The sequence below is a fragment of the Bison bison genome, unplaced genomic scaffold (assembly GCF_000754665.1).
Source record: "Bison bison bison isolate TAMUID 2011002044 unplaced genomic scaffold, Bison_UMD1.0 scf7180017864181, whole genome shotgun sequence".
NCBI lineage: Eukaryota > Metazoa > Chordata > Mammalia > Artiodactyla > Bovidae > Bison > Bison bison.
The window spans coordinates 6,138,603-6,159,665 of NW_011494753.1; the positions used below are offsets into that span (position 1 = coordinate 6,138,603).

At 41.5% G+C, this 21,063-nt stretch overlaps 2 protein-coding genes across 2 annotated transcripts in view; one reads left to right on the top strand and one right to left on the bottom strand.

The window, feature by feature from the left end:
- FBXO22 (F-box protein 22) overlaps positions 1–12,513 on the top strand; it is a 25,737-nt gene extending 13,224 nt beyond the window's left edge. Inside the window, exons 5-7 of the mRNA XM_010843291.1 lie at positions 1,660–1,824; positions 8,817–8,982; positions 11,662–12,513. Coding sequence (XP_010841593.1) covers positions 1,660–1,824; positions 8,817–8,982; positions 11,662–12,079 — 749 coding nt within the window. The 3' untranslated portion in view covers positions 12,080–12,513. The remainder of the gene's footprint in view (positions 1–1,659; positions 1,825–8,816; positions 8,983–11,661) is intronic.
- A 431-nt stretch (positions 12,514–12,944) lies between these two features.
- The window catches only part of NRG4 (neuregulin 4), a 121,148-nt gene continuing 113,029 nt past the window's right edge, over positions 12,945–21,063 (bottom strand). The window contains exon 8 of the transcript XR_825556.1: positions 12,945–14,919. The gene's annotated coding sequence lies outside the window, so the exon portion shown is untranslated. The remainder of the gene's footprint in view (positions 14,920–21,063) is intronic.

Here is a 21,063-nt window from a genome sequence, read left to right on the forward strand (position 1 = left end):
TATTTTTCTGGGCTCCAAAACCACTGCAGATGGTGACTGAAGCCATGAAATTAAAAGATGCTTACTCCTTGGAAGGAAAGTTATGACCAACCTAGATAGCATATTCAAAAGCAGAGACATTACTTTGCCAACAAAGGTCCGGCTAGTCAAGGCTATGGTTTTTCCTGTGGTCATGTATGGATGTGAGAGTTGGACTGTGAAGAAGGCTGAGCGCCAAAGAATTGATGCTTTTGAACTGTGGTGTTGGAGAAGACTCTTGAGAGTCCCTTGGACTGCAAGGAGATCCAACCAGTCCATTCTGAAGGAGATCAGCCCTGGGATTTCTTTGGAGGGAATGATGCTGAAGCTGAAACTCCAGTACTTTGTCTACCTCATGCGAAGAGTTGACTCATTGGAAAAGACTGATGCTGGGAGGGATTGGGGGCAGGAGGAGAAGGGATCAACAGAGGATGAGACGGCTGGATGGCATCACTGACTCGATGGACATGAGTTTGAATGAACTCTGGGAGTTGCTGATGGACAGGGATGCCTGGCGTGCTGCGATTCATGGGGTCGCAAGGAGTCGGACACGACTGAGCGACTGATCTGATCTGATCTGAAGGGTAGATACATGGTTGATGGGGACTGTTTCATGTCTCCTTCGATTAGCTCCTGCTCCTATATTATTATATCAGCCCCTTCATCACAAATTTTGTTTCTCATTGGATTGAAAAAATGATGGCAGTGACTGATTTTCTTTTAACTCTTAATTTTTCCTTAAATGAGCGATCTAGTTACACATTACTAGTTATTATCAAATGCTTCTATAAAAACAGCTTTGAGTTCTTTGTTCTTTGAGTTAATCTTGTTGGGCCTGTGTGTGCGCAGTCACGCTGCCCGCTGTGACTTCCTCAAAGCATGACCAAGTAGAAACTCTAAAGTTTGAGTTGGGGGTCAGGGACAGGAGAGGGCAGGCAGACCCAGGCAACACTTTTGCCTCCGTGATCCCATAGTGACGGGTGGGCAGTCTACCTGAAGCCTTCCTCTCGCTCAGAGCATTGCGCATCTTTCTCCCTAAGTTCCCATGTTATCTTCATGTTGGGAGGGAGTATCATTCCAACTCCCTTTATTCAGGACCTGGACCCACTCCTCACCCTGTCTGTTGATTCTTGTTCCCCTGCAGCTGAGTGCTTTCTTTGAGCCAGTTCCACACATGTCACAACAACACTTCCACCACGACAGCTGATTGGATTCCTTTTTCTTAGGCTACAATTAGTAACTATTTCTAAAACAGCCATTGATGATAAATGTTTTTGAAGTAGAATTGCTGTGAAGTTGTAATTACTACCTCCCCAACTTTTTATTTAGAAAAACTTCAAATCTATAGAAAAGGTGGCAGAATAATAGAATAGTACAATAAACACCCTATGCCTTCATCTAGATCACCATAGTGAAAAACATGTGCTTTTTCTGTGTTTATGAAAACATTTCTTTCTAAACAGTTTGAAAGTAAACTATAGACATCATGACCTTATACTCCTAAAGATGTGAAAGCTGAGAAACTTTTACTTGGGTAGTGGCCTGTTATCTAATTGATTATGTTAGTAAACTGGGTAATTTATATGAGGTGTGGCTGTCTTCATTGAATTTGTTCACAAAATGGTTTACCTTCTTTCCTAGTGACACCAATAGGATCACGTAGCAATCGACCTCAGGAAATAGAAATTGGAGAATCTGGTTTTGCTCTATTATTTCCTCAAATTGAAGGAATAAAAATAAAGCCCTTTCATTTTATTAAGGATCCAAAGAAATTAACACTAGAAAGGCATCAACTCACTGAAGTAGGTAAGTTGTTATGTTTACCATTAATTGCCCACATTGTTGATTGATTTTGTTTGTTCGCAAGAGAGTCTGAATTAAGTACAAGTTACTGCAGATGTGGACAGTTCAAACTAGTGATTAACAGAGGCTGGTGCAATATTTTTGATAGAATAGATCCACTTTTTAAATTATTTTACTTACATTACAACCTGAGAGAACTAGAGATGAATTTTCCACAAATACTCCATTGATTAAAAACTCACTTGCATTTAATTCTGAATTTTGAAGGACTTCTTCCCCTTTGAATATTTTTTTTATCATTTTGTCCTGTTTTGTTTTTTGAAGCTGAAAAGTTTAAGGTTTTATTTCTCTTTTGTGATAGTAATAAGCATTTATTTAAAAAAAACTAGAAGATACAGGTTAGTTCAATACCGACTAATTAGAAAGAAATAAGTGTGATGAATTTGATAAGTTCTAGAGATAGTGTAAGTTAAAGCAAAGTCTATCAAACAAAGGTTTACTAGGAAATACCAGGCAGGAGACTTGGCTGATGTAGACAGGTCATGCATTAGAGTTGATAGAAAGGGTTGGCTCCATTTCTAAGCACTAATGAGAAAGCTTAATTTAATATAGGAAGCATTAAACTATTCAAGCAAAGCAGTGCTAAGGCCTTTCATCTACTCTGCAGGTGAACTGATTGGGGTTAACTTGTTAGAGGAACTTGTTTGGCCTTTGACCTGGTGCTTTTGCTGAAGGTCATATGGTTTCTTCTTCTGTGCTGTCTCTTTTTTTTTATCCAGAAGTGAGTACGGTGCCTCCTGGGCATGTTCTCTTCTGTTTTAAAGCAGCCTGGGGATCCATGGTTGAGGTCTTTGTGGAGCACTGCTTGAAGCTAGAAGCCTAGTTTTGTCCATTTATAAGAAAGACTCAAAATCTTGAGTGGGAGTAACCATCTATTTTATAATCAAATAGTTATTGGATTTGTTTTAGACCTTTGCATTGTGGCTCTAAGTATAGGAATCAGAAAATTGACAGGAAAGAGCCCCATGTTTTTCTGCTCTGTGACGTGGTTTTATTGGTGTCCTTTCGCTGAACTGTTTGCTGGCAACAGTTTTGACTTATTCCAAGCCATTGTTTTCATCCTGTTCATGACCTTCTGGAAACTGAGGCTCTGCCTAGATTGAGATGGTAATCTCTATCCTTTCCCGTACTATTTTCTGTACTTCTCTGTTTGGACTGTTGCCTTGTATGTGGACAGGAAGATGGAGGCATTTGAGGGGGGCAGGGAGGGAGGCTGTGATGTGGGCACCCCTTCTCCACAGAGCCCCAGCCTGCAGCCCTGAGCCAGACGCCCGGCGCAGCTCGTCAGCCAGGTTCTGTGGCCGTGGACGGCACCCCGTTCCTGGAAGCGTCCCACAGGCTCAGCACACTTTCTCTAAAGGCCGGTGGTGACCGTTTCAGGCTTGGCCAGGCGTGCGGCCTAGTGGCATCTGCTCAGCTCTGCCGTTGGAGCGCTGCAGCAGCTGTGACAGTACACAAAAATCAGCTTTGTTCCAGTAAAACTTTATATGCAAAGGCAGGGGCCAGATTTGGCGCCTGGGCTGCTCTGAGTAGAAGGTGGTGTGTGGAAAGCCTGTGGTGAATAAACAAAGCCCCCTCAGCCTCCTGCGAGATGGGCAGTGTCTCTGTGGGCAGGGACCTCGCATGAGATATTAGAGTCCTTCTAGACCTTGTATATAGGGTGTGTCATAATCAGACCCAGCGTCCCAGTACAGATTACTTTATATATATAAATATACATATATATAATACACACACACATACGCTGGTGACATTCTTTTTGAAGAACTTACCAAAATGGCGCATTTTTTAAAAGAGGCGTGGTGGTGGTGGTTTAGTCGCTAAGTTGTATCTGACTCTCGTGACCCCATGGACTGCGGTCCATGGAATTTGCCTGGCAAGAATACTGGAGTGGGTTGCCATTTCCTTCTCCAGGGGGTCTTCCCCACCTAGGATCGAACTCCGATCTCCTGCATTGCAGGCAGATTCCTACCGACTGAACCACAAGTGAAGCCCTGAAGAGACACAGGTTGTTCTGAGATCTGTATGGTATCCACCCCGTGTTAAAAAATAGTCTCTGGAATGAAAAAAAAATATAGATATACACATGTAGATGGGCCAGCACTTGATGCTTTCGAAGTGAAATCAGAAATACCCATGTTCCGTAAAAGCCAGTGTTGGTTCATTGGAAACTGTTCCTGTGCAGATCCTCTGCCAGGCCTGCGTGTGCGGGGCTGTGGAGATGCCTCCTGGAGCTCCCGGTTCAGCAGGCCAGGCCGACTTTGAATGTGGTACACTGATGTGTAAGTGTTACCAAGTGGACGCACAGAAGTGCTGGGAAACATAAGCACAGGACTTAATCCACCCTGGGGTCTTGGGAAAGTGACATTTGGGCAGAGCCCTGAGGAGGAGTGAACTGGAGTGGGCAGGGGTCCCTCACATGTGGAGTCAGGAAGAGGATCGTACAAGTATTGTGCCTTCTTTCCCGGTTATTGACAAAAATAGATCAAAGGACAGGAAATAGAAAGGGCCTGGCAGCTCACCTTCAGGACTGCTGTGCAGCCACTGGCTCATTTATGAAATATAAGGAATTCCAGTGTGTCTAGGGAATGGTGAGATGGAAGGTGAGGGAGTGTGGTGTGAGCCAGGAGGCAGGCTGGGGCTGGCTCTGCGTTGTGGGGACACACCAAGGATTTTTACATACATGAGGGCAGCGGCAAGCCAGGACTCGAGGCAGAGGAGGGACACAGCCAGCTAAGTCTTCTGAAACTGCCCCTCTGGCTGTGGTGTGCTCATTTTGGAGGGACACAAGAGAGGATGCAGGAAGATCAGGGCTGTTGTGGTTGTGGCAAGTGGAGTTGTAGAGACATGGATGGATTCACGATGAAGTTTCGAGGTGGAATCGAGGTTGAGGTGATGGATTTAAGTGTTGGGAGTTGAGAATGAGGAGGGTGGCAGTGTTGTCACCCGGGTTTCTGCCACGGCAGGCGCTCTGAGGAACGGAATAGATGGGGACAGAGGTCAGAAGAGTCAGATTACCAGTTCTGGGTTGGACACGTTGAATCTGAGATGGGAACGTTGATTCGACAGTTAATATGTAGGTCTGAAGCTCAAGAGCATGGTCTCAACCACAGATGGAAATTTGGGAACACCAGGTTATTTAATGGTGATTGAAGAAAAAGGAGCTGGCACAGTAATTGGGGGAGGAGGGGAAGGAGGTTCGGCAGCTGATGTTGCTGACTCTTGGTTGATCCTGACGTGATGCCAGCATGTCCCTCCCAGGGGCAGCCGTTCCCTTCTCCAGGGGATCTTCCCAAACCAGGGATCGAACCCAGGTCTCCCGCATTGCAGGCAGATTCTCTACCAGCTGAGCCACTGGGGAAGCCCAAGAAGACTGGAGTGGGTAGTCTATCCCTTCTCCAGCAGATCTTCCCGACCCAGGAATTGAACTGAGGTCTTCTGAATTGCACGCGGATTCTTTAGCAGCTGAGTTACCCAGACATTGTTCCCTGTGCTATACAATAAGTCTTTGTTGCTTGTTGCGTACCTATTTAAAGTAATTATCGATATTCTACATGCGTTTAGATTATATCACTTTCAAATAGTTCATAAAAGAGCTGTCTTCAGAGAGAGGTTTCTCTAAAAAGAATAGAAATCTGAACACACAGACCTAAAGTTTTTCAGGCAGTCCTGGCCAGTCTTTGGAATAGTTCTTCATAGTAGGCTTTCCTGAACCTGATACTGGTCTTGGTGTCTAGATTTTAGTTTTTTCCTTTTAACCTTCCAGCTTGATCATATCTGTAACGAATTTATATTCTGCCTTATTTGAAAATGAATTTAAGGCAGCTTACAAAAAAGATATGTAGATGATCGGTGGAGGAATTCTGAGTTGAGGCTCACGTGTAGGAGGGGCATAGTGCAGCCAGGGCCATGGGTAGTACCTGAGGTGCAGACTGTCAGCGTTTGCTAGAGGTGGGGCCCTGGTTGGCCGGGCCAGGACAGAAGTAGAACGCTACTCAGTCTTCTGAGAACTGTGATAAATTCTAGTGGATCCATATGCCCTTACAGGAAACACGTTGAGTCTTTGAAGCTGTTTCATACCATGTCACTCTGTGAACACCAGTGGCATCACCCCAGCTGTGATTCCTTAAAGTAGCAGTGGTGGGATCCAAGCCTGCAAGGCCTGGTCACTGAGCGCTGTGTGCCGTCGAACAGTGTTCAGGGCTGCCAAGGGAACGGGTGGCCCACGTGCCCTCCAGGCACTGTCTGCTGTGACTTGCGTCTCACGCTGGATTTCCAGGAACAGGGAACTGGAGCTCACTGGTTGAGTGTGTCATCTGCCCAGCAAACATCAGAGCTGGGAAGATGGCTAGCCTGCTTTCTTGAAGTTGGAAGTTCTGAGACACTTGTACCGAGTAGAGGACCCGCTTGTTTCACCAGAGGCAGGACTGAAGGCAGTGCCAGGATTTACCTCAAAATGAGCTGGGTGGTCATCTTCTCAAGCTCGTGAATCTTAGGCCTCTCAATTTTGAGTGGCGTGGCGTTTGAACCTTCCTTCCGGTACGTGATAGAGACCTGTCTGCCTCGACAGGCAGCCAGCCTGGGCTGCGGTGGACTTGTTCTCTAAGTTGGGTGGAGGGAAGTGGGTCTGGTTTCTAGATGAGTGTGTGTGCGCGTGGTCGGCTATAGAACAAGACCGCTGGAGGGAGACGTTGAAAGCACCGGGTATGCGCTGGCTGAACGAGGGTGGTGCCTACTCGGCAACTGTAAAAGAGTCTAGAGCTTAGAAAACAGTAGGAAGGGGAGAGATTAGAAGTCTTCAGGTTTCTAAAACTTAAAACTGAGAGTCAAGAGAAGTGGGTCGAGTCTGCTAAGATGTCCTGGGCCAGTGGCTTTCCTGAGATTATCAGCCCTTATTTGTAAAATAAGACTACACTGTTGACCCCACAGGCCTCTTCTGACTCAAAATAGTCATTCTGGAAAAAGAAAAAGAAACATTTTCTGAAAATTTGCTGGCCTGGTCTGTGTGGAGAAAAAGAGCCCTTTAGTAATGGTTTGGGGCATATGGTGTCTTGAAAGTACTGGCTTTTACTCTCCCTGCAATGTGGGCTTCTCTGGTGGCTCAGACAGTAAAGAGTCCGCCTGCGGGGCAGGGGACCAGTTTCAATCCCTGGGTCGGGAAGATCCCCTGGAGAAGGAAATGGCAACCCACTCCAGTATTCTTGCCTGGGAAATCCCATGGTTGGAGGAGCCTAGCAGGCTACAGTCCATGGCGTCGCAAAGAGTTGGACACGACTGAGTGACTTCACTTTCACTTTCTTACCATCCAAATCAGTGATGTGCTGTGGAGAGAATTAGAAATGGACCAGAGGCAGTCTCCCTGGAGAAGTCATTACTTCATGTTAGGAACTGGTCATTCATCTCCACCCCACCCCAGTTTGCTTGAATGAGCTTAACTTCAGGCAGCCTTTACCCTATGAAGGTGGAAGTCATGTGGCTGAGTCAGTGGATACTCGAATGTGGGTCATGTGTTTGATTTTTTTTTTCTTTTTCCTCTCCCAGAGCCACCTGTTTGTCAGATTTCAAATTGATAGTCTGTGAACAGGGTGCCAGAGGCACATGAGAAAGCCAGGGAGCCTCTCGGGGGGGTGTGTCCTGCCCAAAGCCTGGGAGCCTGTCGGGGATGTGTGTCCTGCCTACCTCCTGCCCAGACGGTGCTGCCCTCTAGTGGTAGCTACTTTTCATTCCAGAATTACATCCCAGAAGGGCTCCAGAGTTGAGTAATTCCCTGCTTTGGAATGAGTTTCCCATGGTTAATCCACCTTCTCTCTCCTGGAATATGTGGATAAGGCCTGTATTTTAGTGGTGTTTTGGTTTCCTAAGGCTGCTGTAACAAATTACCGCAAACTTCAGTGGCTCAAAGCACCATTTATTCTGTCTCAGTACAGAAGGCCAGAAGGCTGGAGTCAGGCGGTTCCAGGGGCGGGGATCTCTTTTCTCTTCCTCCTTCTGGTGCCACTGACATTCCTTATGGCTGCATCATTTCAGTCTCTGCTTCTAAGGTCACACTGCCTCTTCTGTCTGTTTCTCTAGTAAGGATGCTATGCTAAGTCACTTCAGTCGTGTCCGACTCTGTGCGACCCCATAGACGGCAGCCACCAGGCTCCCCCATCCCTGGGATTCTCCAGGCAAGAACACTGGAGTGGGTTGCCATTTCCTTCTCCAATGCATGAAAGTGAAAAGTGAAAGTGAAATAGCTCAGTCATGTCTGACTCTTCGTGACCCCATGGACTAGAGCCCACCAGGCTCCTCCATCCATGGGATTTTCCAGGCAAGAGTACTGGAGTGTGGTGCCATTGCCTTCTCCCTAGTAAGGATACTTGTGTAGTATTTAGGGCCTACCTGGACAGTCCCGATGATCACATCTCAAGATCCTTAATCACACCTGCAAAGACCCTTTTCCCAAGTTGGGTCACATTCTTCGTTCCTGGGAATGTGGGGGGAGATCACATTCAACCCTCTGCAGGGGGTTCGTGGCGTCTCATTTCCTCTGGATGTTTAAATTCCCACTGCATCTAACTCTGTTTTGTAAACCAGGGTTCCCTTCCATGGCAGGCGGCGGCCTGAGTAGAGATGGCTTGTGCCCAGGCCCACCAAGGGGTGCTGCTCAGTTACACAGCTGCTTCCTTATTTGGGTTGAAGGTTGACTATATTATTTTCAAATAGCCATTTAATTTTCTTAATGGTTAAAAATTAATTATAGCAAAGGTTTTGAGTAATGTTAGAGCTTGCAAAAAAGAATGGAAGACTTGACAGCTTAAGCACTAAGTTGTTCTTAATTAGGCGTGTAAGACATTAGCAATAACACTTCATTTTGAAAAATGACTCACAATTCCTTTTTAAGGATTTCTTTCAAAGACTCTCTTTTTAGATGGTCACTCTTCGTTTTTCTGCAGGTCTTTTAGATAACCCTGAGCTTCGAGTGGTCCTTGTATTTGGCTATAACTGCTGTAAGGTGGGAGCCAGTAATTACCTGCAGCGAGTCGTCAGCACTTTCAGTGACATGAACGTCATCTTGGCTGGAGGCCAGGTGGACAACCTGGCATCGCTGACCTCTGAAAAGTATGTCTGACGTGCTTTTGACTTCTGCGTGTGATGGTTATGTTCTCAGCTTTACATCACTTTGGGTTTTTTAAAAATCATGTTTAAAGGATTGCTAATGGTTCATTCCATTTTGCAGCAGACATAGGTTGAAGGGCTTACACAACGTAATTCTGCTTATCTTTGAAGAACAAAATTTATATATGTTATCCTTTTAAGAATTTATTCCTAGTTGGACTTACACTCTCCTTAAAATTGACCTTCAACATTATTGCGTTTCTGGATGGCTCCATCACTCTGTAACTGCAGCATATCACTTCCTCTGGTTGTGTTCTCCTCTAAAGGAAATGTGTGGTTCAGTAGCACAGCTTTGTGGTAAAACTTCTTGGAACCCCTAGTGCTGTGCTCAGTGCTTTGGATCTTTTAGAGGGAGGGGTAATACTGTCACTTGTGGCAGTTCTTAAATACATTTGGCCACAGAACCTTTTGTCCGTGAAGCATCTTGCAGGCCTACTGGTATTATTCAGCACACATTTTAAAAAACACTGTATTAGATTTTTAAAAAAATTGGAGTATAGTTGATTTGCAGTGTTGTGCTCGCTTCAGGTGGACAGCAAAGTGATCAGTTACACATACATCCGTCTTCTAGATCCTACTCCCACACAGGCCATTAGAGTACTGAACAAGTTCCCCATGCTCTGTACTCACCTATCCTATATAGTGTGTGTATGTCAGCCCCAGCCTCCCAGTTGATACCCCCTCCTCCCCCTTGGTAACCCTGTTTGTTTTCTACGTCTATGACTATTTCTGTTTTGTAAATCAGTTCATTTGTACCATTTTTTCAGACTCCACGTATAAGCAATGTTGCTTGGAACACATTTTGGGAAATACTATACTAGATCTTTTGAAAGGCTTTTTCAAGTTCAAAAATGGTATCTCTTTGATTTTATTACTAAGGTGTCTGTTTTCAAAGATAAAAATATTTGCTCTTCTATCTTGAACTACTTCTACTTTTCCATGTCCAATGAAAGTATGTAGTATTTTGAGTTTCAGCTAATTAAGTGGACATAAATACCTGCTGTTCCGAAAGGAAGAATATGAAACATTCCCCCGACCCCAAATATTTCCTGCAAACCTCGTTGTTTCTGTATTTTTAGTATTTGGACCCTAGAGCAGTGACATGGAGACGGACTGTTAGAGATCAGTATCTTTAAGAGCAATTTAAATCATCCCAGTCATAATCTCCATCCTGGTTGTCAGCACCGACAGGTCAGGGAAAGCAGATGCTAAGTTGAGTTTCCTGGAACTTGAGGAAGAAGGGAGGAAAGCCAAGTGCACTGAACTCTAAGCACTGGATTTCATGCATAAGTATACCTGATTCTTGGTCACTGTCTGTGGGTTATTTCCCCTCTTGTTTAATCTTCCTTATTGTCTTTTACTTTTAAATTATATACGGATAGGGCAATGGTGATTAGCTTACAGTTTATCTTTGAAATGCCAACTCATTCAGACATGTACCATCTGAGATGCTGGCCAGTTAGTTTAGCATGGCTGTCTGTATGTAACACACCCTTTCTACCTAATATGGGGAGATACACCCTCCAGCAATCATTACCCTTTACGTGACACATTAATGTGGTCTTTACACTGTGTCATTGAGTAAGGGAAGCCATCGAGTATATCAGTGCTTCATTTTAGTGGTGTCCAGATATAAACCCCTCTCCCTCTAAAAAAAAGAAGACTGATTCTTTTAGGCAGGAGACACCTGTCGCCATTGTACACCGAAGAGGAAATGCAATAATGTTAAAGGAGCAGCAGCAGACTCCGGAAGATGGATCTGCCCCTCAGAGACTTGTTTTGCCACTGGTTAGCCTTAAGGGCCTTACTGCTTAAGCCTTTTAAGTCTCAGTTTCTTATTAACCCAGTGAATCCTGCCTGTTCACAGACTCAGATGTTGCTAAGCCTGATAAAAAAAGGTACTTAACTTGGTTTCCCCCAGTGGGTGTTACAACTTTATTAACACTTTATATTTTCTTTAGTAACCATAAAGTATTTCATTTTAAAAAATGCCAGGTAAATAGAAACAAAAAGAAAATGTGATTTTTGTCCTTCAGATTAAACTTAATTATTGGCTCAAAGCAATAAATAAGACACAGCAATGTAACCTGTTTCTTTATGGACCAAATAGAAGAGAGCTAAAACTTCTGGAATTATGGGTTCTAATAAAATTATCCTCCATGATTGAATATTAAATTTGACAAGCTGAGGTAGGGGATAAAAAGGTACTGAAGCTGTAAATAATGCCGAAAGCTTCAGCATTGTATATATGAGTAAAGTTGTAAGGTTCCTTTCTAAGGAAGAGGGTAAGGTAAGGATGCTCTGTGCCCCTCGACAGCCCGGGCTGGGTTTTAGAATCTTTGTGGTGATGCATTGGCCCCTTTGTATCTATGACTGAAGAAAGAATTGCTTTCTTCTCCGCAGATCTGCCTTCTGCGTTCTTTTATTGTATTAATTTCAGTAGTTTCATTTGTAACCCTTTCTGCCTTACCTCTGATCGGGGAGGGAGCACCTCAGACTAACCGTAAATTAAGGCAGCACTTCTCAACCAGTGAGAATTGGGAGGAGTTTTCTTTTCTTTTACACTGTAAATCTGAATTGTGTTTCACGACACGTCGCCACTTTTCTGATTTCATTTCCTAGGAGCCCCCTGGACATTGATGCCACTGGTGTGGTCGGACTGTCATTTAGTGGACACCAAGTCCAGGGTGCCACAGTGCTTCTCAACGAGGATGTCAATGACGAGAAGACTGCTGACGCTGCAATGCAGCGCCTCAAGGCAGCAAACATTCCAGAGCAGAACACCATTGGTTTCATGTTTGCATGCGTCGGCAGGGGCTCTCAGTATTACAGAGCCAAGAAGAATGTGGAGGCTGATGCATTTAGAAAGTTTTTTCCTAGTGTTCCTTTATTTGGCTTCTTTGGAAATGGAGAAATTGGATGTGATCGCATAGTCACTGGGAACTTTATACTGAAGAAATGTAATGAGTTTAACTATAATGATCTATTTCACAGCTATACAACAATAATGGCACTGATTCATCTTGGGTCATCTAAATAAAGCCACCTGTAAAGTGGCTTTCACAATATGTAGCTTGTAGGCTCTGCCTTTTCTGGAAAATGGAAACTTGGGAGGTGTATATTTCAGACAAAAGAAACTTTATATGTATCTGTTTTATAGCTTTGACACTCTAAAGATTTTTTTGGTAGTTTTTAATGTATTAGAGGAAGGATAACTTTGTATATAACATAATGGGGACCCAGAGTTGAGAATTTCTGCATCAGGCACAAGTGAACCGATTATGACTATTGCACCAGGCTGTGTGACTGCTGTATGACAGGACTTTACATAGTCTTCTGCATGGGAAGACTGAGAAAGGACCCATCGAAGGAAGGAGAGCTGAGACATTCCATGACTACCTCTGCAGTGGGAGATGATCTTTCAGCAGAATCATGAAGATTTTTTTTCCTTCCTTAGTAAAAGAGAAAACTATACAGATGGCTTGATAAATTTTTCTCTGCTTTACAGTTGCACCATGTTATTCAGAAGCTGTAACAAAATTACTGACTTTTCACTTGATAAGTATTAAAGAACTGTTTTGTTTTAGTACTCTATAAAGTTGCTTAGTCAAATGAATTGCCAAGGCTAATCCATATTTGATTATAAGGGAAAACATTTTCCTTTTCCCTCAATAAAGACATTGCATCATGGACAAAGGATCGAGGCTAGAGTCACACTTGGGTATCAGCTGTTGCCTTTGTGTGCTAGAGTCCTTGAAGAGTAACTGCTGACCTTAGTCACTCACTGTGGCCCTCAGGGCATAGTCACCAGCAAATAAACATCACTGTTGAGATTTAAAAAAAAAAATTGCATTGGAAGATTCTTTTTTCACCTACTTCTATATAGCTAGTTGGCAGATCAGGCAATTACATCACCTTTCTTTAATTTTATACCAATGTAACATACCTTGGAAACTCAGATAGTTGTGTTGTTGTTAAGTTGCTCAGCTGTGTTCAACTCTTTGCAACCCCATGGACTGCAGCATGGCAGATTTCCCTGTCCTTCACCATCTCCATCACTTTTCGTGAGTGAGTGAAGGAAACTAAGAGGAACACCCAGAATGATGGTATTTGTCAGCTAGCAAATCCTGGCACATTTCCAGTAAAAGGATTTTCAACTTTAAATTTCTAATTATTTGTAAATATATCAAAATAGGGGCAGAGAATACCAATTTTCTCCTGATATCTATTCTTTCCTGTTCACACAGATAACACCTTTGGTTTTTAGCCAGGCACACGCACACCAGAATAAAGCCTACATTTCCTAGTCTCCCTTGCAAGTATGACTATTCAGGACAGTGAAGTGTGAGGGAAATGATAATATTTCCTTTAAAAGTATGACCGTTTTTGTTTTGTTTTCCTTTAATCAATCCTGTTGCTTAGAAGTGGATATGGTAGTGAGCCATCTTAGACTCCACAGCAGAGTCAATGCTGTTTTGTGGAAGAGAACCATACAGAACAGTATACAGTTTTTTGTTGAAGTGCATAACTGATCTGGACTGCCTCTCTTTAAACTGTTTTACAAGACAGAAATTAAAATCAGTCTTGCCTAAGCCACTTGTTTTCTTCCCAGGTCTTTGTTACAGGACATGTGTATTAGCATATTCTAATATGTACGACATAACTATGGCCCTTTTGTAACAGTCAGTGGTTCTAGCAGCATAGACGGAAACTTGCAAGGTAAGTGAAATCAAAATAGATGAACATTCACACTTTTCTGTGTTCAATAATTTGTTAAACCAATTTTTACTCCAAAAGATTTTCTTTCTGCTATTTATATGAATGATGAAAATACTTTAAAGTTTCTTTAAATTATGATTATCCTCAATATTAGTTCCTGCTGCTGCTGCTAAGTTGCCTCCGTCTTTTCTGACTGTGTGACCCCATAGATGGCAGCCCACCAGGCTCCCCCATCCCTGGGATTCTCCAGGCGAGAGTACTGGAGTGAGAAGAAAGTCCAAAGAAAAGTTTGATTGCAATCGAATATTTTTTGAATATTAGTATTTAGCTGTTTTTGAAAGGCTTGTCTTAAAAGCAAGCATTATTACTGTTTCAGCTAAAAACATTAAATTCCTAGAATGGCAACTGTTGTATAGTCATTTGTGAAACCGGAAAAATGATCACGTGAAGAAATCAACACGGGTATAAAAAAACTAAAGATGTATTCTTAGTGTCTGCATACTGAACTGCCTTCTGTCAAGTGACAGGGTTGACAGGATTGTTTATTCAATCAAAATGTTTAAAAAATGCTTTCTTATGTGCTTTCAAAGCAGAATCTTTCTGCAGCTACAATTTGCCTTGTTAAAGTCTGCTTCAAGGAATAAACTCCTTGAAAAGCCAAGTAACAATGTAAGGAAGAGGAGGGAAGCTTGGGATTAAGACCTGGAAACAGACATCCTGCATATTGTTGTAGTTAATAGCCTGTGACCTAGACTAATGAAGAGGCCCAGAAGGCCAGTTCATTGCTGTAATTCTCAACTTTGCTTAAACCTGGACCACTGGTAAATAAAACCACTTTTCAATCTAGTAAGAGAAGCCGAACAGCAAAGGTTTTGCCACTGATTTATACTGCAAATTTGACACAGTGAACATGAAAGAATGTAAAATAAACTTCTACAAATCTGATAATTTCCTATGCATTCTACAGAAATTTTTGAGAAAATAATTAAATCTACTTTTGTCATTTTGTGCCCACACAGCCTAACCCATTTAAACACCACCATAAATTCCATTTTAATAAAAACAGAAGACTCTAAATCCTCTTGATTTGAAATTGAGATTTTAGATGACTGACTTGGTTTTCACTTGTAGAAACAATTTGAGTCTTGCTTTATGAAAATCCTAAAATAAAACATAGTGAATATTAGTAATAACATCCTTGTTAAATGAACAAAACTAACACCTATACTAAGTAAAAGAGTGTTACCAGGAAGTCATTTTAATATTGGCACATTTATAGAAAAAGTCAAATATTTATATGAGACATGTTATTTTTGTTTTATTTCATTTCTGCACTATGCCATGATGGAGACAGAAGAACATATGCTACTATAAAGCAGAAAACATTGGCAGAAGCCAATAAACACCATTTAATGTTTTGGTACTAAGAGTGTATGGAGCATTTCATTTCAGAAAGGCTTTATAAAAGTTAGTGTTCTGTGGACATCATATCTTTTTGCCTTTTCATATGAAGAAAGCTATGGGAGGGAATGGAATTCCAGCTGAGCTATTTCAAATCCTAAAAGGTGATGCTGTTAAAATGCTGCACTCTATGCCAGCAAATTTGGAAAACTCAGCAGTGGCCACAGGAATGGAAAAGGTCAGTTTTCATCCCAATGACAAAGGCAATGCAAAAGAGTGTTCAAACTATTGCACAATTGCCCTCATCTCAAATGCTAGCACAGTAGTGCTTAAAATTCTCCAAGCAAGGCTTCAACAGTATGTGAACTGAGAACTTCCAGATGTTCAAGCTGGATTTGGAAAAGGCAGAGGAACCAGAGATTAAATTGCCAACATCCGCTGGATCATAGAAAAAGCAAGAGAATTCCAGAAAAACATCTGCTTCACTGACTACACTAAGGCCTTTGTGTGAATCAACATCTACAAAATTCTGAAAGAGATGGGAATACCAGATCACCTTACCTGACTCCTGAGAAAGCTGTATGCAGGTCAGGAAGCAATAGTTAGAACCAGACATGGAACAACAGACTGGTTCCAAATTGGGAAAGGAGTATATCAAGGCTGTATATTGTCACTCTGCTTATTTAACATATATGCAGAGTACATCATGTGAAATAGCTCAAGCTGAAATCAGGATTGCTGGGAGAAATATCAATAACCTCAGATATGTAGATGACACCACCCTAACAGCAGAACGAGAAGAAGAACTAAAGAGCCTCTTGATGAAAGAGGAGAGTGAAAAATCTGGCTTAAAACTCAACATACGAAAAACTAAGATCATGGCATCTGGTCCCATCACTTCATGGCAAATAGATGGGGGAAAAATGGAAACAGTGACAGACTTTATTCTCTTGGGATCCAATATCACTGTGGACGGTGACTGCAGCTGTGAAATTAAAAGACGCTTGCTCCTGGGAAGAAAAGCTATGGTGAACCTAGATAGTGTATTAAAAAGCAGAGACATCACTTTGCTGACAAAGGTCTGTCTAGTCAAAGCTATGGTTTTTCCAGTAGTCATGTAGAGCTGTGAGAGTTGGACCATAAAGAAGGCTGAGCACCAAAGGATTGATACTTTCAAACCGAGGTGCTGGAGAATACACTTGAGACTTCTCGGACAGGAAGGAGATCAAACCAGTCAAGGAAATCAACCATGAATAGCCACTGGGAAGAACTGATGCTGAAGTTGAAGCTCCAATACTTCGGCTACCTGATGCAAAGAGCCTACTCACTGGAAAAGACCTGATGCTGGGAAATACTGAGGGCAGGAGGAGAAGGAGGTCACAGAGGATGAGATAGTTGGATGGCATCACTGACTCGATGGACATGAGTTTGAGCAAGCTCCAGGAGTTGGTGATGGACAGGGAAGCCTGGCGTGGGGCAACCCCAGGGAAGCCTGGCGTGGGGCAGTCCGTGGGGTTGCAAAGAATCGGATACAACTGAGTGATTGAACAACAACAGTAACATCATAGTAAAAAAGGAAAGATTGATTACTACAAGGAATTGGAAAAAATATGTATTCATTAATTTTAAATGTAGACGAAAATAATTGAGACCCTTTTCTTAACATTTACACAAAATTTCCAAGTCTAACTAAAATTCAGTCACCATACATGTATCTGAAACATGCCCTATTCAAAGCCTAGTCAGGATACTAGAATTACAGGTAGGAATAAACATAATTGATCTGACTGACACAAGCAAAATTGTGATCTATGACATTCCAGCTTTCATTCCTCCACAGAAACACTGGGGAGAAAAGGGGGAAAGCAGCAACTATATGAACCAACTTTGTTGGAATCCTGGAAAACAGTCAAAGGTTTACAGCAACCAACACACAGCCCAGTGAAGAAAACCCATTGTCTTTTACCCACCCTTGCCTCCCGTGCAATGGTGGGCTTATTCTTAAAATAAGAGAAGCTGGTTTCCATTTCCCTTCCTCAAGCCAGAAGAGGGAGAATAGACTTTACTTGCAAATCACTGCCTTTTCTAATCTGTCTTTAGGATTACAAAGTTTGATTCAAGCTGTTCATCATTGTTTTCCATAACTTGGAAACAGGCAAGAAAAGGTAGGTACCACTTGTGAAAGCTGCCAGATGACTACAGAATCGCAGGCATCTAGATACAGGCCATATAAGGCCCAGACGAGAAACTGGGGTGAGATTTTTGACAAACCAGATGTTCAAAAGCAGTTGTACCCAAGGAATGCAGAATGCCAAATGTGTGCACAGACAAAAATGGCTCAGAAAAGACTTAAGACCTTGGGCTTTCATCTTGGTCTGATACCTAGGATAGAAGCAAGCCTAACTAAGTAAGGCGGGAATGCCTTAGGACACAGCTGAACTGCAAAAAGGAGAACTGGCATTCAGGGAAGTCTCTAAAATGAGATAAACATGAGATAATAGGGACAGAGGTTTCAATGATCACACACAAGGAATAGGCTTTGCAAAAAGGGCTTGGAAGTCTCAAAAACAAATGAACAGCCTTTAGCTGTCAGCAACAACTTGGGAACTGAGGATAAAACAATGTTATATTCAGAATTACAATATTATAATAGTAAAGTGCCCAATTTTCAGCAACAACAACAAAAAACCTGAAAGGCATACAAAGGAACAAGGAAATAAGGTCAATTTAATGAAACAGAAACTAGCCTGGAGGAAGCCCACACACTGAACTTAATAGAAAAAGATCTTTAATTATGCTCAAAGAACTAATGAAAATCAAGAAAGTGATGAATAAAATGGGAATACCAATGGAGAGAAATTACAGAAAGGAACCAAAGAAATTCTGGAGCAGAAAGTTAAAATAATAAAATTTCACTAGAGGGGTTGAACAGTAGAATTGAGCAAGCAAAAACACTCACCAGCAAAGCTGAAGACAGGACAGTTGAAACTGCTATAAAACTAAAAATCTAAGGGATTTGCAAGATACCCTCAAATGGAACAAGAAACATTATAGGAGTCCAAGGAAGAAAGAGAAAACTATATAATGATTATTTGAATAAATAATGACAAGAAGCTTGCCAAATTTGATGTAAGATGTGGATGTAGATGTCCAGAGGCTCAGTGAACACCAAATAGGGTAAAGTCAAAAAATACATCATAGTTTGTCCTCAATCTAGGACCTGGGATTTTTCAAACATAACGTTACAAAAGTGATATGGATTCATTAAAAGCCACATTTCAAGTTTTGAATTTTGATCTTTTCCCAGGTTAGCAGTATGCAATGAGATGCACTTATGCTGACTGGCAGTGATAGAGAGCAACAGCTCCCAGTCAGCCACGTGATCATGAGGGTAAACATCTAATATACTTAAAATCATTCTGTTTTTCAGCACACTATTCAATTATATCACTTCAAAATAGGCTTAGTATTAGATGATTTTTGCTAATGTAATTGTTCAGAGCACATTTAAGGTAGGATAGGCTTCGCTATGAAGTTCAGTAGGACAGGTATATAAAATGCATTTCAACTTATGATATTGTCAACTTACCATGGGTTTATCAATATACAATCCCACTGTAAGTCAAGGAAGTACTGTATAATTAAGCTATACAAAAAGAATCTTGAAAGCAGCAAGAATGAAGAGACTCATAAAGCGGACGTTCAGAGCTTCCTATGTGGCTTAGCGGTAAAGAATCCACCTGTAAAAGCAGGAGACATGGGCTTGCCCCCTGATCCAGGAAGATTCCGTGTTCCGCAGAGCAACTAAGCCTGACTAAGCCTGTGTGCCACCACTATTGAGCCTGTGCTCTAGAGTCTGGGGACACAACTCCTGAGCTTATATGCCGCCACTAGTGAAGCTGGTGCACTGCAGAGCCTGTGCTCCACGACAAGGGAGACCACCACAGTGCGAAGCCTGGGCACGCAACCAGAGAGTTGCTCCTGCTTGCCACAGCCAGGAAAAGCCCATGCAGCAGTGAAGACCTAGCTCAGCCAAAAGTAAAACAATCTTCAGTAAGATTCTCAGATTCCTCATCAGAAGCCATGGAGGCCAAATGGCAGTAGTTTGATATATTCAAAGTGTAAAAGAAAAGACTGTCAACCTAGAGTATTTTATCTGGCAAAACTATCCATCAAAAATGAGGGAGAAATGGAACCATTATCAGATAAAAGCAGGAAGAGACTACTAGAACTAGATATGCCCTGCAAGAGATGCTAAAGGGAATTCTTCAAGGACAAAGGATACGAACAGGAAACCATAAAAAGAAACTAAACTCTGCAGTAAAGGTATACATGAACAATTACAGAAACTAGTATAACTCTGATGTTTAACTCTACTTTCCACACAACTTAGGAACCAGTGTATAAAAATAGTTATTGGCTTGTGTTTTCCAACACAGCGCTTAAAGATGGACTCTTGTGACATTAACGGCTGAAAGGGAGTGAAGGCAAAGTTACATAAGAGCAAGGTAGCAAAGTTTTTATTAACTATTGAACTTAAGCTGCTATAAACTCAAATTAGTGTTATTACTTTATGACATTAAATGGAATCCCCATGATAACCACAAAGAAATAGCTACAGAAGAATTCCCTTGTAGTCCAGTGGTTAGGACTCTGCACTCTCAATGCTAAGATCCTAGGTTCAGTCCCTGCTTGGGGAACTAAGATCCCATAAACTGTGCAGTGCAGCAGGGAAAAAACAACTGCCAAAAAAGAGAAATAGCTATAGAATACATACAAAAGGAGAGAATTTATATGTTTTACTACAAAAAAAAAAAAAAAAAACACACAAAAGACACTAACAAAATAAGGAGCAAAAATCCATGAAGCATTTAGAAGAGAAATAGCAAAATGACATTAAGCAAAACACAACATGCATTGCTTTCATTGCATCTCATAAAAGAGAATATTTTAGCTATAAATGTTTAAGAAAGAAAACTGAAATCAACATTCTAACTTTATAACTTGAGGAACTAGAAAAAGAAGAATGGACTAAGCCCAAAGCTACTAGAATATTAGAACTAAGATAAGCAAAATACTGAACAGAAAATCAACAGAAAATTTTGAACCAAAAGTTAGTTCTTTGAAAAGGTCAATAAAATGGGTTAACTTTTAGCTAGATCAATAACAGGAAAGACTCAACTTCAAAAAACAAGTAAGATTAAGGATATTACTAATGAGTCTACAAAAATAAAAAGGATTATAAGAATACAAGAGCAGTTGTAAACATCTTGGATAACCTAGATGTAATGGATATATTTGTAAAATCCATACCAAGACTGATTCATGAAGAAATTAGGTCTTCATAGACCTATAATTAGAAAGGAGATTGAATCAGCAGTCAAAAACCTCCCAACAAAAGAGAATCCTGCAACCTCTGACTTTACTCAGTTCTACCAAACATTTAAAGAAGAAATAACATCAGTCCTCAAACTTTTCAAAATAAACAATTCAATATGAAAGAAGACTTCCTAATCCACTATATAAGCCTAGTATTACCCTGATACCAAAACCAGACAATGACAACACAAGAAAAGAAAGTTAAAGACCAATATCCCTGTTGAATACTGATGCAAAATTCTTAAAGGATTAGCAAACTGAATTCAAGATCACTTTAAAAATTTTATATATTTTGAACACATGGGTTTATTGCTACAATGCAAGGATGGTCCAACAGATAAACTGAATATCAAATCAAATCAAATATCAATCAAATCCAATTGAATACAATACACCACATTAGCAGAATGAGGGTCCCAAGTGGATCATATCACTGATGCTGAAAAAAGGATTTGACAAAATTATTTTTGATTAAAAAAAAAAACAACGAAAAACCACTCAACACACTAGGAATTGAAGGAATCC